The sequence below is a fragment of the Haliotis asinina genome, chromosome 10, assembly GCF_037392515.1.
Source record: "Haliotis asinina isolate JCU_RB_2024 chromosome 10, JCU_Hal_asi_v2, whole genome shotgun sequence".
Lineage (NCBI taxonomy): Eukaryota > Metazoa > Mollusca > Gastropoda > Lepetellida > Haliotidae > Haliotis > Haliotis asinina.
The window spans coordinates 32,217,432-32,245,422 of NC_090289.1; the positions used below are offsets into that span (position 1 = coordinate 32,217,432).

At 38.2% G+C, this 27,991-nt stretch overlaps 2 protein-coding genes across 4 annotated transcripts in view; both read left to right on the forward strand.

Annotated features, from left to right (window-relative positions):
- LOC137298869 (LIM and SH3 domain protein F42H10.3-like) overlaps positions 1-27,991 on the forward strand; it is a 108,229-nt gene that overhangs the window by 52,141 nt on the left and 28,097 nt on the right. The window lies entirely within an intron of this gene.
- Positions 86-27,891, forward strand: LOC137297753 (nebulette-like). The gene is made up of 19 exons (XM_067829692.1): positions 86-190; positions 3,816-3,920; positions 4,394-4,477; positions 7,761-7,865; positions 8,647-8,751; positions 11,834-11,938; positions 12,336-12,440; positions 14,968-15,072; positions 15,511-15,615; positions 16,045-16,149; positions 16,618-16,722; positions 17,175-17,279; positions 17,566-17,670; positions 17,945-18,049; positions 19,906-20,010; positions 20,684-20,788; positions 24,082-24,186; positions 24,605-24,709; positions 27,226-27,891. Exons 1-19 carry the CDS (start codon positions 86-88, stop codon positions 27,838-27,840), a joined length of 2,484 nt encoding a protein of 827 aa, XP_067685793.1. The 3' UTR covers positions 27,841-27,891.

Below are 27,991 nucleotides of genomic sequence, written 5' to 3' on the forward strand. Positions count from 1 at the left end.
CAATGCCCATTGAATTGTTTGTTTTGTGTATTTTTTTAACCTTTTATTTCTGATATACACCAAATACACATACAGCATAGAAAACATGGTCATGGTTGAGAACAACAGTAGTGTTGGAACAGTGGCAACAGGTGAGCCATTGATGGCCACATGGTTTGCAGAAATAGTGAGAGTTATCTCCCTTGCCAGGGTAATTCTGGACAATAGTACCACAATGCCAAACTTTTTACAAGCTCTCTTCAAGAACTGTAGTGTGGGAGATCCAGGTGTAGCAAGTCTATTTATAGAAATAGAATAAATTTGGAGGTCTCAAAAGTTTGTTATCATTTATTTCAAACAGTTCTTTTAGATGAATATAATAAAACTTGAACATTTATGGAAAATGTGTTCAATGTAGTGTTTGTATTGTTTTCATGTGTAGGGAAAATTCACTTATAAAATGTTTTAATGTTTCTGGCCTTATATGAAATTGGAGAAACAAACAATTGTGTGATTGTAAATAATTTTACTATCCTAATGTATTATCATGATGAGTTAAACCAGTTCATGATATGGTTGTGATATTCTCTACTCATTCCTCATAAGGTTGCTGTAACCTGTTTCAAACATCCCTTGCTGTGACATTGCTTGAATATTGCTAAAGGTGGTGTAGCACTATCACACTCATGAATCAGTGCTTCAACCTTACAATGCCTGTACAATGGTTTGTCTTTTCAAAGTTGAATTGTATGTTATATGTCTTCTGTATTAAAACCCCCAACACACTGTCATAACAATGTGCAAGCTGCCTTATACACAGATATGTTAAGTCTGTGCTTTGGTTCCTAAATTCAGATAGCCATGAATGTAGGACCTTTTTTTAATTGAATGAAAGGTTGATTAGTTGAAATTACTTCTAAAACTCATAATTATTCCTGTGTCATTGTTTGCCAGTGACAATACATATTGTATGATATATCATATATCCCCATCATTGAAAAAATACATTTTATATCCCCTTTTGTCATAGTAAACAAAAACAAGAGTTTGATATGTCACAGAACAACCAGAAAGTATGTTTGGAAATACTTCAGGCCTCATTCCACAAAATGGATACCAATATTACACCCCCAAGTGTTAATAAGGACAACCAGTGCTCTTGGTGCACAGAATCCTTAGTGGAGGCTGGCCCTGTTATTGTACTACTACTGTCATAAATCATTGTTAAAATATTACATTTACTGTTGTCTTGTCACTAAGATTCCTTTCTGTAACAGAGACCAGTGTCATAAGTCTCTGGAATAGTATATGTCAGCTGTGTATCCTGTCGACATCCTGCCTGAAGTTGAAATATGTTTCTTGCATGTGTGGCCCAGTCATGGGACTCCTCATTGTGTTAATTTCTTGCAGTGCTGGCTGTCAGGTGTCAGTGTGGCCTTGAGTATACTCTGTATGTAGTTGTGTGTTTCCTCTATCCCACATACAGATGGCAGCTTGTCCTGCACCTCCATGGGCTGGTCCTCTGTGTGTGGTAGAGAAGAGAAGCACTAGGCTGACTAGCTCACTACACCAAGCTACTCGCAGCAATAAATATTGATCGTAGGAGACAGTTGTGTGGAGTGTTACTGTACATACTGTAATAAATTCAAGGAAGTGTATGGCATTTTGTGTCATCCATGAAGGCTCAAACATGGGTAACTGGCAACGTTTTCTTTATTGGAATTAACAGGTAATCACGTACCCATTTGACTTGACAAGCATGGGGACTGGGGGTAGTTTCATCTCCAAAACAGACAGAGGTCATGCACTCACCTAGATTGGCTTCTTGTTTGTTTGTTGATGAATGCCCATTATTATGTATATGTGGCTTTTTCTAAATTTGATCCGGTCCACGGAAACCAGTGATCAACATTATGAGCATTGATCTCCAGATTACAGACATGATGACATACATCAACAAGTTGACCACCCGATCCTCTGCTACTACAAACATTGGTTGCTGAAGACTGCGTAATCTGTCTCACAGTCCCCGAAACATGTAATTTTCCCAACTGCCAATCCCAGCAAGTCTATTTCCTAAGGTTCTGAATCTCTGGTCTGCCCTGGGCAGCAGTTAGGCTCCTTTTCAGTTTGACAGCTTTGTTTGTTGCTGTCAAAATATGTATTCAGACACAAAGTATTAGTCTGTAGACCACCTTTGACCTAGATCTTCACAAGAGGAGAGGGGAAGGGTGGGTTTGGTTAATGCTTCTTGTTCTTTTCAGCTGAATTATGAATTATATGAAGCATAAGTAAGTTGACACTGTACGTATAGGCGTACACCTGGCACTTGTATGTTATTTCCTTATCCATACAGAAAAGGTGAGGAATGTTGGGTTACCTCATTTCCTGAAGGTCATAGTGGAGGTAAAGATATGAGATGGGTATTTTTGGGAGGAGGTGGAATATGATTATGTGGGAAAACATGCTGGTTGAGGGTGCATTGATTGTGTTGAAGAATGAGTGAGTGAGTTCTATGCCACATGCAGCAATATTACAGCTATATGGCGGCGGTCTGTAAATAATCGACCCTGGACCAGACGATCCAGTGATCAACAGCATGAGCATCAATCTGTGCAATGGGGAACCGATGATATGTGTCAACCAAGTCAGCGAGTTTGACCACCTAATCCCATTAGTGGTGTCTCACAACAAACATAGTCACCGTTTATGGCATGCTTGGATTGCTGAAGGCCTATTCTACCCCTACCTTCACACGTCTGGTGTTAAAGAAGCTGTACATGAATGAAATATATGCATTCCTTTAGTCAGACACTTACAGATCATACTGATCTTTTTCATTGAAATGTGTGATTGTCACCATTGCTGCCATTGATTTAACTGTATTTGAAGTTGAACAGATATAATTCATGGAATAGAACCCTGTCTTCCAGCACCCAGTGGTAGTTGAGTGATGGATATCTTGTTTGATGGAATCAGAAGCAAGAATAGCCCAAGGCTAACTGTATTGATTGGACACTACTAGACAGACAAAATGGCGCAAGCACTGATTGTGTCTCTGTTATACATCTCATTCACACTTTTGACAATTGATGATACAAGGAAATAAGACACTAGGCATATCAATACCATGAAACTGAGTATGGGGAATGTCTTGTACTCTGTCATTAACAGAATTAGGGGTTCTGTTTGTTTAGATAAAGCTGTAATTAATTGTATGCTGTTTGACATTTGTACAGCCATTTCGAAATCCACTGTCACCAAATAAGGACTTTTTGCTGTGTTGTGTCTGCGTGTAGGTGGAAGTGACTACACTGTAGTAAGATCACGTGAGGATACTTTCAAGTCTTGACGTGAGCATAATAGCCAGGTAGAACTAAACAATTTTTTTTTTAAAAAAAAGGCATAGCTCCAGATGGTAAATTTAAACTCGGTTGTAAACCTGCCTCTCTGCTATTCATGACTGAGAGTGAAATAACATTGGTTTTACTCAGGTTTTAGTAAAACAATGACAAACTTATGCAAAGAATAATCTCATAATATAATTTTAAAATACAGTAATGTACTGCATTTGATTTTGATTAATTTGACGTGTACTTGTAAGAAAACTGAGATATACCCATTATACTGGGGCAAGTATTACATTTTTCCTGATTCCAAGTTTTATTTTTAAATGGTACTAAATATATTTTTCCTTCATATATTATGTTTCAACTGTTGCCATCAAGATGTATTTTCTCAGTTCAGCTGCTCAGTTGTGTTAGGGCATGATTGTCTCCTGTTTCTGTTTTAACTTGCATTAATTGATGTTAACTGTATGTTTTGTTTGCATATAGGTACAGTACCATAGCGAGTTCGAGAAGTTAAAGTCCTCCTATACAGTGATACCTGATAACCCTGAGATACAGCGTCATATGACTAACACCAAGAATGTCAGTCTGGTAATGAACACCCAGGCATGGTTTACTGAGGGAGGGTGCCAGTAGTACACCTTCATGTGTGATGTGCTTTCATAATAGTTTCCTTTAAACATTGAAAATAGAAAGTGAAGTTGAACTAGTTTAGCCAGTGTAGATGAATTGTGCGTGAATACATGTAGGTTTTTTGTTACAGTGGTACAGGTTACAGTGGTAGTTAGAAAACTGATAAGTAGTTGACCCTTGGTGAGGCAAAGCAGTGGTTGATTGCATGAGCACCATCTAGTATGATATGATGATGCATGATAAAACTAGGGGCGGTGGGGTAACCTATTGGTTAAACCGTTTGCTCCTCATATCAAAGACCCGGGTTTGATTCCCTACATGGATACAATCTGTAGAGTCCATTTCTAGTGTTCCCTGCCATGATATTACTGGAATATTCTTATGTATATCTCACAGACATGAGGCAGATATGTGGTTATTATATGTTGCAGATGAGAACAGTTTCAGAGATAGGAGATAGGACTAGAACTGATCTCAAGCAAGTCATGGTACTCATTTCCCACCATCAAGGTGAGGTTAGGGAAATGGCTACACGAATCCTAGTACATACCTGACACTTCAGAACTTGTTTTTCCACCTCGATCCGGTTCCCTTCACCTGAATCCAGTTTCAGTCCTGGAACAATTGGTTTGCCTGTGCCAAACTCATGGAAGCGTTGGTGCTGCACAGTATCAGTCCAAGATGCACCATCTTAGCAAGATAAAAACTAAAAGGATTAGGTGGTCAAGCTGGCTGACTTGCTTGAAGCATGTGTTCATATCCAAAGTGGGATATCAGTGCTCACTATGTCAATCACTGGGTTGTCTGCTGCAATAAATTTTCAGGCCACAGTCATGTTTCAGGAGCATTACTAAGTGCAGTGTTGAGAAACAAAAGTGAAAAGTCACGTTCTCTGTATCAAACATCTTAATCAACCATTATTCTATGATGCCTTTAAAGTTTCTCATGGTGATACTGATTCACAATAAAATGAGTGGCATCTTGCAAAACTGAATCATTGTAAATCTGAAACACAAGTAGCCAGCCAGCCTTTGTTGCCATTTGGGGTTGCTCACCATGTGCTCACCATGTGTTCTCAAGTGCTCATAGCTCAGCTGAGACATCATGAGTCTTGGGAAGTTGTCCCACAAGGATGGTGTTGTTTGTCCCTTTCAAACTGCATACTGTGTATGCACAGTATAAATAACAGTTAGTTCACCCATTCATACACTACTGGTCTGAAGTAAATCAAATGTCATATCTCTCAGCAAAGACAGTTTCCTTATATATGTCCAGAGAGAGATTGTGAACGGAGTCTCTACTGGCCGAATATATACTACTCAGTGTTTTATGCGTTGTAGGGGTGGCAGGGCAGCCTAATGATTGAAGTGTTGGGATATTATGCTGAAGATATTGCTGGACTATTGCTGAAAGCAGCATAAAACTTTACTCACCCACTCACTTTATGTATTTGTGAGATGAAAAGAAATATCCCTTTCAAATGTTGAAGAGTATAGAAACAATGGATCTATAAGCAATCATCTGCAGGAATGGTGGGAGCTTAGCTACTCAATGTTATTTGTATGCATCGTGAAAACGTCAGCTTAGTTCCATGTTTCGATCCCTCACCTAAGATTGTTCTCCAAAGTGCTATAAATCTAAAAGTGTCTATGCAGCTTCATGCGGTAGCTCCTGCAATCTTGTACAGTACACAGACAATTACTACTTGTTGTTTCCAGCAGATGAGGCCAGTGTCAGGTTTAATTATCCAACTTATGACACATCTACTTCAGAGGCAGCTGGATCAGGAGCCTATGTTCAGTTCCAGGTCGACTGGTGTCCTGACCAGCTAACATAAACAGGCCAATTAAGACCCTGACATTGGAAGAAAATTAATTAGCTCTTTCCTCTGGGAGCTTTTATCTTCCAGTGAGTGTTGTCTTTTCCCAAATATCTATTGAATATGCAGTTGGCATGGATCCCAGTTGTAATATACTCCGAGACATTAAGAAAGGGTATGCACTAGGAAAGGATCCCAGTTGTAAGGGTTGGAGACATTAAAAAGGGTATGCACTAGGCATGGATCCCAGTTGTATTGTACCCAGAGTCATTAAAAAAGGGTATGATCCATGAAGATCCTTGATTGGAATGGGGCCTTCGGCCTTGCTCCAAGACTGTACTGACAGAAAGTCAACTAACGTGATCGGATGGTCAGACTCATGGTCTTAGTCAACAATGTCTTATCATCATATCCCAGCTGCATAAATTGATGCTTGTCATTTTGGTCAGTAGTTTGTCTGGTCCAGATCACCTTCATATAATTGGAAAGTTCCTTAGAGTGGCATTAACCCTTCCCAAAAAACAAACAATGCTTATGTGTTGAGTTCATTCTTTTGAATCTGGTGGGGTAGTAGGGTGGCCTATTGGTTATGGTGCTCACTGTTCATGCCTCAGATCCTTGTTCTGAGGATAAAGCCCATTTCTGGTGTTTTCTGCTTTAATGTGAATGAAAAAAAAAATTGAGATAAAATGGCACTACTCAGAACCTGTATTTAGAACGTCATTTGAGAAGCTAAAAAGCAAACTCACTTGCTCGTCTCTTGCAGAGAACCTATAAAATGCATAATCAAATGAATTATGTGCATTGATTTTCTGACTGTTGCATGTAACTGTTGAATAAAATTTTAGATGAAGTTGACTTTAAGTAATCTACGGCTGATCGAGATTAGTGATGTATAGTTGGTGTATTAGCAAAATGAACATAAATATGCTTGTGCATCCCCATTGAACCTGAACATGATCCCCTCATACAGAACCCAGACCCAAACATCCCTATCACCCATGATGTGCCGTGACAGAGATGAAATTGCTTTTCACACGGTTTGGAGATTGTTTGCTGTATCTGTATTGATTGGAAGAAGACAAAATTAGCCATGTTGCTTGTGTTGTGTGAGTAAATATGGTTCCCTAAAGCTGCTGTAGTGTTTGTTGTCATCTGCTAGTAATTATTTGATAAATCCCCCACCCTACCCCCCACTAGTTTCTGGAGAATCTGAGTGATCACCGAGTTTAGCTAGCTGATAAGAATAAATGTTTCAGTAAACAACTGATTTTGAGCATATATACCTCACACGTTGTGTATATGCTCAAGGTGATGCTCTGCTTTGTTGATGATGCCTAATGTATGCTTAAACAATTGAACAAATGCTATGGTCAAATGTGACACCAGTTGTTAAATACATGAGTTTCATCTTTCGAATGCTTTTGTCGTAAAACCCTGACAATGAACATTGTGAGATAAGCTCTGGTTGTCAGGATATTTCAGTTGTGTGCATGGATGAACATTCAGAACATACATTAAGAAATATTACCTGTATTTCAGGTAATAATTTACTCATTTTTCAGGACTTGACCTAATTGCTCTTCCAGGCTTGTCAAGATTGAAGCAAGGGAGACAACATTTACTGAGTAACTGTTTCGCAGTAGAGTAACTGCATGGCTTTTTTTCTGTTACAGGCATATTGCTCAGAGCATCACAAAACCAAGAGGCTAAAGATGATATGTATCTTTGTGTAAAGTAATAATTTTATTTTATACTTATGTGTATTTGTGTTAAATTTAGACATATTGCTGGTATATATGTTGAACCTTGATGTTTTTATGTGCATGTGAAAAGTATGAGATATGATTCATCATCACTGCCATCATGACTACCATTGTTGCTATCCATGTATCTTTTTAGTCTTATTTGTAAACTTGTTTATAGTGTTTTGATTAATGACCACTTTGAATAGTTAGTTGTTTGTCTGATGTCATTAGAATCAGTACCACAGCGATTTCGAGAAGACCAAGAGCAACTACACCGTCATTGCGGACCCCAATGGACTGCGACAGCTCCTACAGAACTCCAAGAATGCCAGCGTGGTAGCTACTCTTTTTATGTTAATGATAAAATTACCAAGTTGTCTCCCTTGGTATTATAAGCATGTACATTGATATGAGAAGGTTTAATTTTTGGACAATGTTAATTCATTTGTGACTTAACTTTTATCGTATATTGAAATGTACAATCTAAATCAGCTACAAGTATATCTGCTAACTGTTGATAGACATTTTCCTGTTTGCTTCATACTAAGTATGGGGCGATGGGGGTAGCCTAGTGGTTAGAGCGTTCGTTCGTCACGCCAAAGAGCCGGGTTCCATTGCCTACATGGGTACAATAAGTGAAACCCATTTTCTGGTCTTCCCTTCCTTGATATTTGCTAGAATATTGCTAAAATTGCGGTGTAAAACTAAACTCACTCACTCATACTGAGTTTGTAGGTTATAGCTGTGATGAGTTGTGTTGTATATCTTGGATCAAGTGTTACTTAAAACACTGTTATCAGGTGCTTCTTAGTTTTCGTTCCTGGGAGCATTATTTAGTGATGATTGTCATACACTAAATTAAGTAACTTGTTGAAGAACTTGTTTCTATTGTCAATTTTTCTCATTTAAATGAAAGGGCAATGGAGTTATCAGTGACAACATTTTACATAACAAATCCTCAAATATACATGATTTTTTCAGATTAATTTTTTTAACATAAATTATGCAAAGCCAAAACAAAATTTGTTGTGATGGCAAAAACAAAGAGTATAATACCAACATACAAATAATACCAATACAAATATAAAAGTATACTGGATTATGTCCCTTATGCTAGAATCTGTACCATGCTGATTTTGAGAAGACCAAAGGCAGTTATACCACAGTTGTTGATCCTCTCCATGTGAAGAAATGTCTTGAAAACACCAGGAACTTAAGTTCGGTATGGGTAAATAACAACGTTGTAATGGTGCAGCATCTCCGCACCCGCCACTTAGAAGCATGCTCGCGTAACATACAGCCAGTGTTTATTACTCAAGTAAGCAGCTGCACTTACAGTTATATAAGCTTTATGTCACTGCTTTATGGAAATGACAATAGCACAAATGATTATGTGTTCATACATTCATAACTTGAGGGTTTGATTCACCTGTTTGATGTGTTCATCTGTTTTTGGCTGTAATGTAGAACAAGACAAGGTTGGAAACATTACATTTTCTGTTTCTTTGTATTCATACAATGGTATGAGTTTGCTACATAGTGTCTAATTTTCTGGTCACCTGAAGTACATTGAATGTAATTGAGTACATTCAGAGGTATACTAGAAGTGTAAGGTATATTAGAATTTTGACGTGTGTTAGAAGTGTGAGATGTGTTAGAAGTGTGAGGTGTATTAGAAACGTGAGGAATCATGAGAGGTATACTGGGAATCTGAGGCACTCTGGCAGCTGTATGACGAACAGGAGAAACCATTTGAGTTGCTTATACAATAAGATAACAATTTGAGTAATATTGGGAATATTAGGAACCATCCTGGCTGTATTGAGAATAGGATGAACCATAACAGGTGTATTGGGAATATTAGGAACCATCCTGGCTGTATTGAGAATAGGATGAACCATAACAGGTGTATTGGGAATATTAGGAACCATCCTGGCTGTATTGAGAATAGGATGAACCATAACAGGTGTATTGGGAATATTAGGAACCATCCTGGCTGTATTGAGAATAGGATGAACCATAACAGGTGTATTGGGAATTTGAGTAACCATTTTAGGTGTGTTTAGGATAGGATGAACCATCAGAGGTGTATTGGGAATATGAGGAACCATTTTAGGTGTGTTTAGGATAGGATGAACCATCAGAGGTGTATTGGGAATATGAGGAACCATTTTAGGTGTGTTTAGAATAGGATGAACCATCAGAGGTGTATTGGGAATATGAGGAACCATTTTAGGTGTGTTTAGGATAGGATGAACCATCAGAGGTGTATTGGGAATATGAGGAACCATTTTAGGTGTGTTTAGAATAGGATGAACCATCAGAGGTGTATTGGGAATATGAGGAACCATTTTAGGTGTGTTTAGAATAGGATGAACCATCAGAGGTGTATTGGGAATATGAGGAACCATTTTAGGTGTGTTTAGAATAGGATGAACCATCAGAGGTGTATTGGGAATATGAGGAACCATTTTAGGTGTGTTTAGAATAGGATGAACCATCAGAGGTGTATTGGGAATATGAGGAACCATTTTAGGTGTGTTTAGAATAGGATGAACCATCAGAGGTGTATTGGGAATATGAGGAACCATTTTAGGTGTGTTTAGAATAGGATGAACCATCAGAGGTGTATTGGGAATATGAGGAACCATTTTAGGTGTGTTTAGAATAGGATGAACCATCAGAGGTGTATTGGGAATATGAGGAACCATCAGAACTGTATGTTGAATAAGAGGAACCTTTGGTGTGGTATTGGATGTGTGAGGAACCATCTGATGTGAATAAGAACTACCAGAGCTATATGTGGAATATGAGGAATTATCAGAACAGGGTATGAAATAAGAGGAATCATCAAAGATGTATATGGAATAAAAGGAACCTGTGGAGCTGTATTGAGACTACGAGGAACCTTCAGAGCTGTATATTGAGTAAGAGGAAATACATATGGAATATGAGGAATTATCAGAACTATGTATGGAATAAGAGGAACCATCAGAGATGTATATGGAATAAAATGAACCTGTGGAGCTGTATTAAGTCTATGAAGAATCTTTGAACCTGTACTGAGACAGTGAGGAACCATCAGAGCTGCATATGGAATAAGGGGAACAGTTTGGCCTGTATGTTGAAAAAGAAGAACTGCCAGAGTAGAGTTGTGTGTGGAATATCAGGTACAATTTTAACTGCATTTGGTACAAGAGGAACGATCAGAGCTGTGTTGGGAAGATGACGATCCATCCAACCTGTATTCACTCAAATGGAAATAAGTACAGTTGCAATGAAAGCAACATGAGAACCCATTTCACCTTACAGGATGTTGGTTATAAGTTTCACTACCACGTTTAGGCACCCCTATGCCGTGTTTACACACCGCTGTGCTGTGTTTAGGCACCCCCATGCCATCATGACTGGCCCTGACCTCCAGTGATACAAGGAGTGAGGTCTACAGTCAGTCAATGCCAAAAGGTTCTCATACTCTCTGATTTCACTACCATGACTAACCTTGCTCCAAGACTGTACTGAATGCAAAACCCATGGATGTATAGTGTGAATCTATCCTTAAAATAAGCAAGTCTAGATAAGTGGTCAGTACATGTCTAAGGACGCCAGTCTGTTATTTATATTTGTCTAGAAATTGTCATTTAACTATTAATTAATTATTACCTTAGAAACTTGTGCAAGTCCACACCATGGCAAACACCTGCAGTTCACTACATTAAGCACATGAGATGTGATGTTACCAAAATATGCTTAAAGCCATGTTAAACCCGCTCTTTTGCTTACTGTTAATTCAATGCTTTCGTACCATCATATCGTATAGGTGTTTCATATTATAACTGATAGAGAGTGTCATCTTTCCTGGTGCACATATGGCAGGGCTTGCACACAACATCACGGCTTGCACACAACATCAGGGCTTGCACACAACATCAGGGCTTGCACACAACAGCATGGCTTCTCGCAGTTTCAGTAAATTTGTAAGCTGTTATGTAAAAGTTGGTCCAGTGATGGTCTTTCAACATTTTATTGTGAAGGTTTTATTCTTAGTCGTGATTTTGTTGGAGAGGTTTTCCTAGGTTTTGAAGTCCTGGTAAAAATTTGTCAAGACCATTAATTGATATGTTTGCAGAGGTCCTGGTGGCCAGTGAATTTTGTGTTGAAAGGTAAATCTATGAATGTTTTTGACCAATGAAGTCAAGACAGGAACACTAATTATTACATACTTCTGGTTCTGTGGTCTAATGGGCAATTTTGAAAGGTGTCTTTCTCTGCATAAACACTCATTCATGATTTCCTTGTGCTAGACACTGTACCGCGCGGATTTTGAGAAGGGCAAAAGTGACTATACTACAGTTGTAGATCAGCTTCACCTGAAGAAATGCCTTGAAAACACCAAGAATCTAAGTGCGGTATGATCCATTGGTGTTGTATAGATGTTGTGTTGTTCCAGTGATGTCTGAGTATGTTGATCTGCATCACGTTACATTTACGTAGTTGATCACTATCTTGTGATGCTTATTTAGAAATATTTGCTGCTTTCTTCTCTCATGATCATAGTTCATGTAGATCCCATTCCATGAGAAATGTGACTTTGGTTGGTTTGCAAAAAAACATGAGGCCATGACTGAAAGTAATTGGTGTGTTTCATTTATTTTTAGGATTTTTCAGTGACTGAATGGAAACAACTATACATTTTTTGTTTAACATTGTTATGACATTAATACGTTTGGTACAGGCTCTATCTCGATGGCATAGAAATCAAATCTTTGTAAACAGGTTCATTTCTTATTGGCTTCCTTGTGTCAGAGTGCCTACCATGCCGAATTTGAAAGGACCAAAAGTGACTATACTACAGTTGTGGATAACCTGGTCATGCGGAAGTGTCTTGAAAACACCAAGAATCTGAGCACGGTATGCAGCTCAGTGAGCTCTTAGTTGTTGTGTTGTGTTACTTGCTTACATGTCCGACATAGGTTTGGGATCGCCTTTTCTCAGTTCCTATGTTGTCTGATGCTTAAAATTTAAGCATCTTAATCATTCACATTTTGAAGAATGTTTTATTGGGATGACCTGTTTGTTGAATTATGAACCATAAAATGTAAATGTATGCTGTTGTCACAGATGATGGAGGTATGTTTGGTTGTTAAAGCCATTCATTGCCATTCCAAGCATCTTAGTTTTGCTCCAAAGGTTTGCACAATCATGCATGGCCTCTGGCAGTAATATATGAGGGTTGGCTGAAAAGTTCTAAGCCTCACTGTGAAAAAAAGTTACAAAGTCCACGTTTGTAATTTACTTTTCTACATAGTCCCCTTCCAAGTTCACACACTTTTGCCAGCGATGCTGCAAGGCCCGAATCCCGGTCAGGAAGAAATCTTCTTCAGCTACCCTAAAAAAATCAGTCACAGCGGAAATGACGTCATCATTAGTGGCAAAATGGCGACCGGCGAGTTCCTTTTTCATTTTGGGGAACAGGTGGAAGTCAAAAGGAGCCAAATCAGGTGAATAAGGAGGATGGTCAATGAGTTCAAAGCCACAATCGCGGATTGCTGACATGGCCACCACCGATTTGTGAGCAGGCGCATTGTCTTGGTGGAAGAGGACACCTTTAGCGATCATCCCTCGTCGTTTGGCTTTGATTGCTTCTCGCAGCTGGTTCAGTAGATCAGCATAGTATCTGCCGTTGATAGTTTGACCTTTTTCAAGATAATCAATGAGCAGAATACGCCTGGAATCCCAAAAGACTGATGCCATCACCTTTCCAGCTGAAGGAACAGACTTGGCTTTCTTCGGAGCTGGTGAGTCAGGATGCTTCCACTGTTTTGACTGTAGTTTTGTTTCTGGTTGAAAGTGATGTATCCAGGTCTCATCCATGCTTACAAATCGTGCCACAAAATCATCGGGATCTGCTTCAAAACGACGCAAATTGTCAAGGGACGTCTGGAACCTTCTGTTCTGCTGTCAAGAGCTTTGGCACCCATCTTGCAGAAACTTTCGTCATTCCTAATTCGTTGGTGATAATATGCTCAACCATCTCATGAGAGATGTCCACTACACTAGCAATATGTCAAGTAGTCAATTGTCGATCATCCATCAACATATCGAGCACTCGTGTGATGTTTTCTGGAGTGGTTGCAGTTGAAGGCCTTCCTGAGCGTGGGTCATCATCAAGGCTTTGTCTGCCACGCTTAAATTCTGCAGCCCACTTCTTTACTGTGGAAAATGAAGGAGCATCATCCCCTAGAGTGGAGACCATGTCAGCATGTATCTGTGTTGGGGACATCCCTTTCTTTTGCAAGTACAGTGAAGCCTCGTTAATCCGGACGGTTGTGTTTTTCGGCAAATTCGTCCGGAATGCGAATCATCCGGACTACTGAATAAAATCCCACGTCTCAGCAAGAGTTTCTTCCCTTTACCATTACAAAAAAGACACGACTCTGAATTAAACAAATAATGACAATAGCAAGCACAACAATACATGTAAATAAATTCAAGGCACTGCAAAGTCTCTCGTTGATTTTCCAGGAACATTGTACAATGTCACAGTCACACCAAAAAGTCCTTCATGGTCGTTTGTGTGCATGTTACCTTTTTCATCGAATTCTTGACATCGATGATTTTCCCGAGTGATATCTCGTCCCCGAAATGCAGGGTCACATTTTGCAATGTAATCGAAGCACATTTATGGCTTGCAGCATTGTCTAGAAGCAAAATCACTTGAATGCACCTGTCTGTCAAAAAATTTCAGCCAATCAGAAAAGAGCTCACTGGTCATCCACGCCTTTGAGTTGTGTCTGTACCTCGCGTGCACTTAGTTAACAAGAGTTCATCATGTCAACTCAATGTTTATTGTTCCCAATGACTGAGGGCAGTTACGTAAACATCGCCCGGGAGGCAAGGGAGGCGCTGTTACGGTTCGTGAACATGATTTACAATGTCCGGACAATGAAGCAATTTACTGTTTGTTTTACTGATTGGTTACAGCTATTCAGCGTCTGGTTCCGGAAACCGAATTTCCGGATTACCGAGGCAAATTATATAGGCATTAATTGGTAACAAGCTAAAATCGTCTGGGAGACGAGACATCCGGATTATCGGCGTCCAGACTAACGAGGCTTCACTGTACTTGATGTACTGCCCTGTATTCAGTTTTGTCCATTTCTGATGATTTCAGAGGGTAGGTTTACCAAAAGAGCTGTAGTTGAGATAAAACTATTAGTACGTTTGTAGTTCTTGTGTCTATGATTCACTAAATGATTGTCCTCATTGAGGGCAAACACCTGTCTCTACCTGGTGGGGAAAAACCACTCAGACTGAGAACTTTTCAGCCAACCCTCGTACAATGTAGGTAATAACTCAGCTTGGAGTTGGCACAGCATATAGACTAATTCACTTTCATCAATGAAAGATTTGTAACCAATTGGATTCCTTGTGTCAGAGTGCCTACCATGCCGATTTTGAGAGGACAAAAAGTGACTATACTACGGTTGTGGATCCCTTGGTGATGAAGAAATGTCTTGAAAACACCAAAAATCTGAGCGCGGTATGACCAAGCAAAATGAGCATTGTTGTTGTGTTGTCATAGTTAGATCAGAAGCCTGCTCACATGTCAAGTATAGGTTAAGGTCACCTTGTCTCACTTCTTGTATTGTCTATACAGAGAATTGGTGCTTCTTCTAATCAGCCACATTTTGAAGAATGTTTGACTGTGGTAGCCTCTTTAAAGAATTAAGAACCATGAAAAAATATATATGGTAAATATATATGGTTGTTAATGATCATGGAATGATGTTTGGTTGTTTAATCCATTCGTTGCCAAGTTAAGAAACTTAGTTAAGTTCCAAAAGTTTGCTCATTCTAGCATGGCATGTGGTAGTGATGTACAAAGTAGGTATTAACTCAGCTTTGAGTGGGCAGAGCATATAGAATAATTCACTTTCGTCAATGAAAGATTTGTAACCAATTGGATTCCTTGTGTCAGAGTGCCTACCATGCCGATTTTGAGAGGACAAAAAGTGACTATACTACGGTTGTGGATCCCTTGGTCATGAAGAAATGTCTTGAAAACACCAAGAATCTGAGTTCGGTATGATAAAGCTCAATGAGCATTGTTGTTGTGTTGTCGTAGTTAGATCAGAAGCTTGCTCATGAGTCAGATATAGGTTTAGATCACCTTTGCTTACTTCTTGCATTGTCTATACAGAGAATTAATGCTTCTTCTGATCAGTCAAATTTTTAAGAATGCTTTACTGTGATGACCTCTTAAGAGAATTCAGAACCATGAAAGGTAAATATATATGGTTGTCAATGATGACGGAGGGATTTTTGGTTGTTTTAAGCCATTCATTGCCAAGCTAGGAAACTTAGTTCTGGTCGAAAAGTTTCCACATTCCAGCATGGCCTCTGGAGTGATGTACGAAGTAGATTTTAACTCAGCTCGAAGTTGGGCACATCTTATAGAATAATTAACTTTCATCAATGAAAGATTTGTAACCAACTGGATTCCTTGTGTCAGAGTGCCTACCATGCCGATTTTGAGAGGACCAAAAGTGACTATACTACGGTTGTGGATCCGTTGGTCATGAAGAAATGTCTTGAAAACACCAAGAATCTGAGTTCGGTATGATGAAGCTCAATGAGCATTGTTGTTGTGTTGTCGTAGTTAGATCAGAAGCCTGCTCACATGCCAGATTTAGGTTTGGGATTGTCTCTATATTGTCTGGTGCAGAGAATCGTATTGTATCATTTATATTTTCATGAATTTACCAAGGTAACCTCTTAAAACGATGTTTCATTGAAGAATGCTGTTCTTGTCTTTGATTGGGTATAGTGGTCGAAGTGTTTGCTTAAAGGACATAATCCTGTCTCTAATTCAGAAATGAAAAAAGTCTTGTACTATCGTAACAGATGTTACCATGAAATAGTGGTGAAATGGGTGTAAAAAGTCATCATGTTCTAGAAAACTTGTTCATAGACTACCACTTTGTAGCATGCCTGTCTTCACTGATTTAAATGGAAAAAGGCATTAGAGATCTATGGTTTCAAGAACTTTGAAAACCTTTCTAACTTATTGGATTCCTTGTGTCAGAGTGCCTACCATGCTGATTTTGAGAGGACCAAAGGTGACTATACAACAGTTGTGGATCCCTTGGTCATGAAGAAATGTCTTGAAAGTACCAAGAATCTGAGTTCGGTATGCAGCAGTCATGCAGTAGATATTGTAATATCTTGTAGAATAGTAGCAGTAGAAGTAGTTGTAGTTTCACCAGGATATTGAGCCTAAACGTACAACGCATCATTTCCTAAAATGGACATATTGTGTCATACTCAATATTGGTGCAGTCATTGTTTACTCAAGAATTGTGTCATGCATGTCAAGTGAATCATCAAGTTTAAAGTGTGAGGTGCTTGAAAGCTATTCTAGAGATTTTTTCTGTACAATGTCTCATAAGTGTATTTGTCAGTAGAGTGGTTAACATTCACAGCTTGAGTTGCTAAGCCTGTAATATTTTTGTGTTGCCATATATGTCTGAAAGTCTTGAGTCCTTAATGCAGCCATCATCTGACAGTCAGTTGTTTGAAGTCTGGCAGGTTAGGAGTTAAGTTTGCTCTCACAGTAATTTCTTATTGGTTTTCTTGAGCTAGACTCGGTACCATGCCGATTTTGAGAGGACCAAAAGTGACTATACTACGGTTGTGGATCCCTTGGTGATGAAGAAATGTCTTGAAAACACCAAGAATCAGAGTTCGGTATGGGGTAAACCCTTGTGTTGTGTTGTGGTAGCTGTAGATTACAGTAGCTAGGAAAATCCAAATAAGGAGACTAAACAGTTTTTCTGGTGCATTAAATACAGCATAGGAATTGGTGTCTTGTGCTACCTAAATAAACACATGTACACAGTCATGAGTTTTTGAAAAGAATAGGCTAAATATTTGCTTGTCAGAAACTTGTCTAGTGTAGAAACCATTAGACAGAAGTTTGTTGCTGTTAATTTGATAAGATTTGAATGGTTAATTTATTTTCTGTTATTGTTAGAATGTGTACCATGCTGACTTCGAGAAGACCAAAGGAAACTACACAACAGTGGCCGATCCCATGTCGGTCAAGAAATGTCTTGAAAACACAAAGAACCTTAGTTCGGTATGATCAGTGATATATAGGAAAATCTTTTGAAAACATTCTCCATGTTGCACATTTTCTGTGAGATGAAATACTTTTGACTTGATGAATTGTGTTTTGAGGTTCTTTTTTTAACCCAGATAAAACATAATGAATTTTATTGTCATCAGCACAGAATATATTACTTCATAACTTCTAGTAATGAAATAATAACTCTTCCTCAAGACAATCAGTTTGCATGCAGTAAAGGAGTTTATCATATGGGTTATGAATGCTATTCATCCTCATTTCCCAGACTCAGTACAAGAAAGACTTTCAAGAGTCCAAGGGCAAGGTCCAGTCAATTGCTGACCCTTTGACCCTTAAAACTGCCATGGCTGCCACCAAGAATGCTAGCTTGGTATAAAGATATTCTTCAAGCATGTTGCGGTATTATGAAATAAATGTGACAACAAGATTGTTGATGTTGTGTTGTTTTACATATAATGAATACATTGTTTTATTTTTCACTACTTTTTATTGCAAAGAATCTGAAAGTCTAACATTGCTGACCGAGTGTTTCTACGCTTATTCTTAAACAATGAGCAACTAGAACAAGAACTTGATCAGAAATGGCATGTGATTATAAAAATGACCTTGCTTCACTAATGACTAATCACTAATCAACATTGACAGAGTGATTATCATATTACAGCTTTAATATGAAATTATTAGTCGACACTTGATACTTGTATGGTGCAATTCACCTGGCTGTCACTTCTGTGAGAAAGTAGGATAACTGATATTTCATTGCGTTTTATCCTGGATTAGTAAACTGTTGTTCTTCCCCTAAACATACCTCCATTTGAAACTTTACCAAAATCACTGATGAAACCATTCCAGTGGTTTTGGGTAAGATTGGAGCTTTGTCACCCATTTAGCATTCTGTGATATGTTGTTATTCAATGGGAACTGTCTCAATATGTGCCCAATCTGTAAAGTCTTAGTAGCAATGAAATTAAAATTTAGAAGATATTAACTATTCAATATTTGACAAAAATCTCAGTTTCTAACTGCCTCAGATGTAGATTACAGTAAGTGTTGTGTTTAACACTTCTAACACACCCACTCACACTCTCACGTGTCTGCAACAGTAGGTTGGGCTACTGCTTAAAATATCATTATACCAGGGCTTGTTACAATGTATGAAGCTCATTTGTTGGGATGGAATAGTACTAAGAGCAACATGAATCTAAACTTACATATTGACTGTTTTGCAAGACATGTTACTTTTGGCAACCCTGCATGGCTTCGATTACATTATGATGTTGCTTCAGTAGACTGTTTGTAGTTGACTAGAAAACTGAATTAAAATTCATGAAAAGGGCATTTTTGTGCAAATATTAGATGACCTGCAATTTGTGGTCGTATCTTCTATTTGGAAAAGTTCTGTTGATATGTGAAGTAGCTTTCAGTCTGTTATAACTCACCATTATGAAAGTGAACTGAATATGATCTGAATAAAATGTGAGATTTTTCTGTGAATGCAAATATTTTTTCGTATTCTTCATTAACTTGATTTATATTTGCATGTGATACCAGATATGCTGGTTTTGTCAATCAAGCTTGAGATTAATACAGTAAACTATATACAAGCACAGTCTTCAAGACTGATGATGTGTGGATTGCTCATGATATCAGTCACTGGTTTGTGTAGCCCAGACTTGATTACATCATCAAGGTGGAATATTGCCAAATGTGGCTTTAAGAAACTGACAGATACTGTTGTTACTTCATAAATGAAAGATTATTCATGAAGGGGTGTATGAAAAGTGTTGTTTAAAAAACTTGATCAACTATGAGCCATTGTTAGCTTGCATGTGTTTGTGCTGAAAAAGACACACTACTAAAATCTAATTAGATATATCCATATGGTTGGTGCTAGTGTTTCAAGTAGAAGTTTTTACTAAGGCAATAAAATTCATGGTAGACAATTTGAATATTTCAATCAACCAAATAAATAGATTTTAACTTTCTGAGGAATTTGAAAAGTAGGTAATGTGAAGTACCAACTTTTGTTCAAGGATGTTTACAGAGTGGTAAGCTGTTTCCAATATTTACATGAGGATACGATGACATACTACCTCTTCATGTGAAAAGTATTTATGATGGAATTTTATTGGCTCTTGTTCATGTAACATATCTGAACACACATCTTTGTATGCATGTGGTTTTCTTTGGTCCAATTGTTCATTTTGAAATATTTGTATTACAAAGGTTCAATACCACAGTGACTTTGAGAAGGAGAAATCTCACTATACAATGGTTGCAGACCCTCTAGAGATGCAACGCCATAAGGACAACCAGAAAAACATCAGTGGGGTAATACCATATCTCGCTTCCGTATACAGCATTCTGTATACAACATACTCTGTAGGTGTTATAGGTTAGAAGTAGTCCCCAGCATCTGATGCTGGTCATGACTGGCGGGATAATGGACAGAGTGATACATGGCATGGTCAAAATGTCAGGTTCAGAGACTTGGATGATTCCAGGTCATGGTGCTGTGACAATTTGGACCCTTGCTCATATCAGTCACTGGATTGTCTGGTGCAGATTTGAGGACGCCATTACTGCTGAAATATTGCCAAGAGTGCCTTTTAACAAGAACTCAAAATACCCAGAACAACAGGACAGTATATGTCATATACCACACTTATTGCCATCACAGATGCAAATCCTGTTGGGTAGCAATGTTTATGTTAGTTCACAGGGACAATTGTACCTATTCTGGTGAAATTGTAGATTCCGAGTTGTAAACAGATTGTGTTCAAACTGTGCTTTATATTTTGATTATGTAGAAATGTTTTGTGATACAATGTAATAACTCTGTAGGTCTATTTTGACATGCAACCCCATGCTTTTGTTCAATGATTTAACTGTTCTTGTTTTGTCAACCCTTACCACTGTCCCATAGTTATTTCCCGCTTAAATAATTATTAATGCTTAGTTTACCTATGTAATATGGTTAACCTTGATTTATTTTATCTAACAGGTTGAATATCACAAAGATTTTGAGCATACGAAAAGTCAATACACAACAGTTGCCGATTCTGCTGATATGAAGCGCCACCAATCTAATCAGAAAAATCTGAGTGCGGTATGATCGTACATACGGCAAGTGATTGAATGTAGCCAACCCTTGCATCAAACTGACATCACATAACACCCTGGATTGCTGATAGTTTTGTTATGTGTGCATATATTGCAAAATAAAACCTGAATATTTTGTTTGCATCTTTATGTCAAACTTGATTTCTTTTGAACTTTTAGAACAAATTGTGAATCTTTGCTCAAATCTATCTTTCAAATTATTTACTGTTTATTCACTGTTTAATTATATTTTGTTTTCAGAGTTTTGGTTCAGTTTTTGTATTTGTTGAAAAAGTGTCTTCTTTTTCTACTTTTTTCTGTTTTCTAACATTTATTTTGAACATTTTAAGTTAGTAAAGGTTACCTACTAAACATGTATAGTTTTATGTTTAACTCTGCATTAATAATCTGTTGTGTAGCTCAGTTATGATTAACATTAATACAGGGATGAGAATGTATGTGATCTTTGGATAAATCAAGGTTATGTCCTGTTGTTCCAAGATTGCCCTTGGAATGTTCTTCTGGCCAGATGGCACTGTTGGACATGTAAGTAAACTACATCAAATTCAGGTCTCACTGGAGGTAGTTATTGGGATAATGTATCATGTGAACAAATTAGATCCAAGTTTGCTGAAGGTAGTTATTGGGATAATGTATCATGTGAACCATTGAGATCCAAGATTGCTGAAGGTAGTTATTGGGATAATGTATCATGTGAACCAATTAGATCCAAGTCTACTGAAGGTAGTCTGCAGAATGTATCATTTGAACCAATAAGATTTAGGCCTCCGTGAAGGTAGGTAGTTGTAGGAAGAAATCAGATCCATGTTTAACTGAAGGTAGTTGTTGGAAGAATGTATCATGTGAAGCAATCAGACCCAGGTCTAACTGAGGTAGCTGTCTGAAGAATGTATCAGTTGCCCGTGACGTATGAGCCAGGCCTATGACATGCCTACCACAGATGTAATTTTCTGGAAGGTATGAATAGGTTCACGCAGGTGCAGGATTTTTATGGATATTGTTCTTCAGTTGTATTGCCATATATTCTAGACTGTGCAAGTCCATGATTAAAGATTTGTAACAATTGTAACCCACATGAAATATTGCTGAAAGTGGCATAAAACTTCACTCACAATCTCTCTTACACAGCTGTCTGCTTTTGATACTCTCACATCATTCTCTTTTGTAGTCAGTTGAAGTAAACTTAGTCTCAGTGTATTTCGTTACACTCCACCACTGAGTCTAACAAAACCACGTAGAAGGTTGCGTCAGGTAACCTTTGAGCGACCAATGACCGTCCAATCCAACGCTAGACGGTTAAGTAGATTTAACCAATCAGACAGCGGCTACTATTTAGTGATCAGAGGGACTTTCAAAATACTCGGGTCACTGACACAGATCTCTCCACATACAAAAATCCACATATAACACAGTTATTTGATCTGCAGTTTATACACTTTGGGGTTTCTGTTGACATGGTTACCATTAGCTAATATTTCCGCTAGATGACATCCTTGAATATTGCCAAAAACACTACTTTCAGCTACTGTTTACTCACCGTTGTCATGGTCATAACATGTGCCGTGTGCATCACCCGGAAGCAAGCGTACGCTAAATAGCATTCGTAATCGTTCAGGTACGAACCTTTTCGAGACAAAACGTTCAAAAGGTATGTGCAAATATTCCACTTTCTTGATTTGATAAGCTGTGTTTTGATTGATCAATCTCAAAGGTTACCTGACACAACCTCCCATAAGGTTTTGGGTAGTTCAGTAGTGGAGTGTAACGAAATATACTGAGGATAAGTTTTCTTAGACTGTTTTGTAGTGAATATGTACTGTGTATGTGAAGAAATGCCTCGGAAAATACTTTGGTGTTGATCCTAGATGGTCGAGCAATAGACACAAGATGAAATTTAGTATTCTGAGAATATACTGAATGGTGACTGAAATTTTGTGACAAAAAATTCTTGACAATTTCTTTTGAAGTTGACAGTTTCACATGGATTATTTGTTTGGAAAGTGAAGTTATAATCATGGTATAATTCACATTTCATTTTTGTGATGATTTTGACATCAGAGTTGACTACAGTTGTCTGGGACATAGTTGTCTTGGTATGTAATTTTTGCTGATATCGAAAAGTTTAGTAAAGTTTAATAAGCAATTCTCATCTCTGAAAGTCTGTCATAAGCGTGATTGGTGTCAAGATTGGTGTTGTGATTGGTGTCTCAGAGTGACTCACTCAGTATTATCATTTGTTTGTCATTGTCATTGTTTCTTGAAGTTGTCTTATTTCAAACCTTTAAAGCACAAACCATTGTGCTGATCTTAAACTGCTTGACATCTTTCGATATATCTTCTCTAAAGCTAGAACTGATGTTAACAATAGTTCAGTGGAAGCATGGAATCTCTACACAGAGTAGATAACTTGTGCGAACAAATGCTAATGTTATCTGCTTGGCTTGTTTCACTTTTATTTGGTATGCAGGTTATGTAATCAAGAAGTACACTCTCCTTCACTTCATATGAGCATGTATTTAAGATCTGCCCTATCTCTTTACTTGAACTTTGATATAGAAGCATTGAGTATCTTTGTAATTCATAGACCTTTCTTATGTAGATTAACTTAAGAGTAAAATAACTCTTAAACATCTTTATGTGAAATCTTAACCCATAAATGAATATTAATTTTGTATTTTTATCTGTAGGTTTATGTGTAGGTAATTCTGTCTGATGTGTACAATATATATTTCATGATGTAAGGTATTTCTCCTTATGGCTTGATATGTCTCATTGTTGATGTTTGTCCTCTGAACACAAAATGAAGCATCTTCCTTTATCCAGTGTATTTTATCTACAGTTTGTATCACACACCCAGGACATATTTCCTGCTGCAGCTTCCTTTCAAAAGTGACTTTCCTGTTACCATTTTTTTGGATTTCCTTAACTTTCTTCAAGACTTCTCATGCTGATAGTGTAATTTGGTTGGATAACTATACTAAGCATCATGTCAAATAGGAAAAAAAGAGTAATGGATATCAAAGGGTGAATTTTCCATTTGTCAATCTGCCTGTATCTGAGACAATGTCAGAATGCGACATTTGAGTGTACACCTTGCAGAAATAACTTTAAATGACCAGATGTAGGAATTTGCTAAGTGTCACGACATAGGTAACAATTTGCCAGGTTGTGGGTGCCTTCTCTGCCTTTAATCGACACAGAATGATGTAAAATACCCTGGATTCAGGAGGATGCTAATTGACTATGATCGGGGTGCATCTTGTGGCTGTTATTACATAGGTGGTGTACCACAGCGATTTTGAAAAGGGCAAGACTGCTGTGAACATGCCAGCTGATGCCCTTGATGTCAAACGAAGTATGACCAATCAAAAAATGGCTAGTGAGGTATAACTACTGCTTGTAATCAGACTTTTTATAAATTCATCACTCAAACAAATAAACAAAACAAAAAAATCTTCATCACTTGTTGATGTAGGAAGAGTCCTGAAGTTTAATTTTCACGAGACAAATTTTTATTTAGATAATGAATTTATTTAAATGCCCTTTTAGTGCAAAAGCATCTGTATCAAAATTAAGCATACTGGAATACTGTTCAAACAGTAATAAACCAAACTTGCTAATTCCACTGTTTACTTCTTCAGTATAATGATGAAATATGGATAGTTGGAATTCCAATCAGTAATTAAGTGTCCTGCAACAATTTGTTTCTAAATCTGAAAATTGTCAAGATCTTGCCAAATGACTGAACAGTATGAAGTTAAGATGATAACGAATGTAGGGTTTCTACATTCCATCCGATCAGGTGGACTATCACAAGGACTTTGAGATGTCCAAGAGCAAATACACTCAAGTGGCTGACACTGTGGAGATGCGGCGCCATCAGGGGAACAAAGAGATTCTGAAGGGGGTAGGATGGGCGACCTTTGTTGGCATTGTACAAGCATCATGCTGGTGTTTTGTTTTCTGTTGTCTTATTAACAGTGCTCTAACATTGTGTGTCAAAGACTGACCTTGACAAAAGGGAAATAACTTGATATATGTTGAAATGATTGTACTTGAGGTGATAGTAACACTTTCCTCATTCAGTGAAGAAGCTTCCTCAAGAACCAGCTAAAGCGGTTGCAGAGGAACCTTCTGACAAGCTCCTTCATGAATGAGAAAGTCATCACTTGAACATGTCAAACTGTAGGTGTGGTTATATTGGCATTAGTAATGATATGCTATTTATCGTATGTAATATCCGACAATTACCTACTGTATCAGGGTTTGTTTCTGAATTCTTTTAACCAAGGTTGTTGACAGCAACCATTGTTGATAGGCTGTGCATAGGATATGTAGCTGTCTGCCATGGCCTCCCTTAGTCTTAGCTTGAGGTCACAGTACAAAGAATTTGTATCAGGTTTTTCAATTCCATCTAAAGTGAGATCTGGCCCAAAATACCTCTTGTTGATTGTGAAATATGTCTTGACATTGCCAACTTGTGATGGCATTACTTAATGATTTTTTTTATTTTCGTTTCAAAAGATGTACAATCCTGATGAAACTTCAACCTCCATTACATTCATTGCGATAACTACTGTCAACAGGCATCCTCTTCTGTCTTAAACAGAACTAGTTGTGCTGACAGAAACAGACAACGGCATAGTGAATGTGTTTTCCAGTTGATGTTATTGACTAACAGTGTATCATGGTCACTGATCAGTGGAGCTCTGGGTTAGAGTTGTTGGTCTTCAGCACCCCATCAGCATTGATGCTCATGCTGTTGATCACTGGATTATCTCATCCAGACTTGATTTGTTACAGGAAGCTGCCATATAGCTGGAATATTGCCAAGTGTGGCTTAAAACAGAACTCACTCACTCACTTACTCACTCACATGGCCACCATGAACATGCAGCTTGAATTTGACACACACCTTTCTGTTGATTTCACTTAGCTGCAAGTCTGTTGTCTCTCAGCATGGAAGAATTTAAGAATAATATAAAATGTGTATAACTTTGTTTTCTTGTGCTTTTTATACTTTGCATTAAGAAAGCTTCCTGTTGAAGTAATTACTTGTTCTGAAGTGAAGGCTTTCAAGTATAAGCTGTTATGTAGCAATCCAAATCATTTGAACTCTTTTCCTCGAGAATTTTGCAAGTCTAGGTTTTCAATTTTATGGTGTTTTTGTGTGCTGGGGTAGCCCTGTGGTTAAAGCATTTGCACAGGTTCGATTTCCCACAATGTGTGAAGCCCATGTCTGCAATGATATTGCAGGAGCATTGCCAAAAGCAATGTAAAAACTCAACTCACTCCCTCGTTCCTTACTTGCTTAATTAATGACACTGCTTCACTTCAGAGGTTTGAGCTCAAAATTATTTGGTAATTTAGCATTTGTTTCTCACTGCATTATCTGTTGGTTTGAGATACTGTGCTTCCTGACAGTTGTCCACTTATTTTGTGGTATTAATCGTATCGTACACCGATACATAATCTGTAATGAAAAATGGAATATCATTAACATCAGTCACTCTCCTAATATATCCTGTCATGTGCTTTTGATCAAATAAATGGAGCCTGATAGCAGCAATGGAATTGTTGAATGGGAGCGGTGGCAAAGGTGTTCACATGTCATGCTGGAGATCTGGGTTCAATTTCCAACACTGGCACAATGTGTGAAGCCCATTTCCAGTTCCCCTGCCATGGTATCGCTGCAATATTGCTAAAAGCTCCATAAAACTAAACTCTCTCACCATTAATTAATGTGCTCAAATAATGATGTGGACCAAATTTAGTAACTTCAATGCAACCCCAAACCCAGACACCTTTAATGTTGTGACATGATATGCCAGAATGGACATTCGTAAACGTGTGTTTGAAATTAAAGGGGATTGGAGCACTTGGGATTTCTTCCTGTAGAATTTGAATCTAACTTTTAATGTTGGGGTTGTGACAGTGATTCCTTGACTATCATGCTTTGTGGATTCTGATATGTGACAGCGACCATTACATGCCTGCAAGAAACTGTTACTAGGAATACAAAAAAAATCTTCACTAAAAAGCAAAGTGATACTCCCTTTTACTTCAATGATGAATGGGGATTATATGCTGTGGTGTGCATTATTCCCTATTTTGAGCTTAGGAATTTATCATTAACACAACCATTGGCATGATATGTTGCACTCGTAGATTCGGAGTAGATCTGTGAAAGAAAATAATGGAATATTGATGCTTTGCTACTAATATTGACGTATCTTCTTATTACATACTTGATACAGCTGAAGAAATTTAAAATGTTTAGCCAGTGAAAAGTAACTAACCAGGTATAAACAAAATCTTTCATCTTTTCTGCAACCAATTATAAAAATAAAGTTCTTTCAAGAATGAAATTGATGTGGAAAAGTCATAACCAAGAAAATAATGCTGGAGACTTCTTGCTTACAGGTGGCTCCACAATCCTCCAAACCTTCCCCTAAGTCTCCTACTCCTCAATCCCCTACTCCTCAGTCCCCCTCCCAGTTACTGCCTGAACCCAAACTAGCAGCTCCTGAACAGGTGCCCAAACAATCTCCCAGTGAAGCCCCTGAGGAGCCACCAAAACAGCTCTCTCAAGAGCCCACTAAAGTAGTTCAGCTGGAACCAGCTGAAGTGGTTCCTCAAGAACCAGCTAAAACAGTTGAAGAACCAGCTCCAAAGGTTACAGATCAACCTAAAGAGGTTCCTCAAGAACCAGCTCCAAAGGCTGCAGAAGAACCCTCTAAACAGCTTCCTCAAGAACCAGCTCCAAAGGCTGCAGAAGAACCTAGAGAGCTTCCCCAAGAACCATCTCCAAAAGTTGCAGAACAACCCACTGAACAGCTTCCACAAGAACCAGCTCAGAAGAACACAGAGGAACCTTCTAAAGAGCTCCCTGAAGAACCAGATAAAGAACTTACAGAGGAACCTTCCAAGAAGCTCCCTCAAGAACCAGCTAAAGAACTTCCAGAGGAATCTTCTAATGAGCTCCCTCAAGAAGAGCTTCCACAAGAACCTCCAAGTGAGGTCGTGGAGCAGCAATGACTGACTGGACTTGTTATCTGCCTCCTGTATGGACAACTGACTTCTTCTATGGTATGTCCTGAGGGACTTGTCATTATTTAGCATTGGGGTGGGGTTCAGGTGCACTTTCCTAACACCAATGACACTTGAAGGGCTTGTCATATCCTCATTA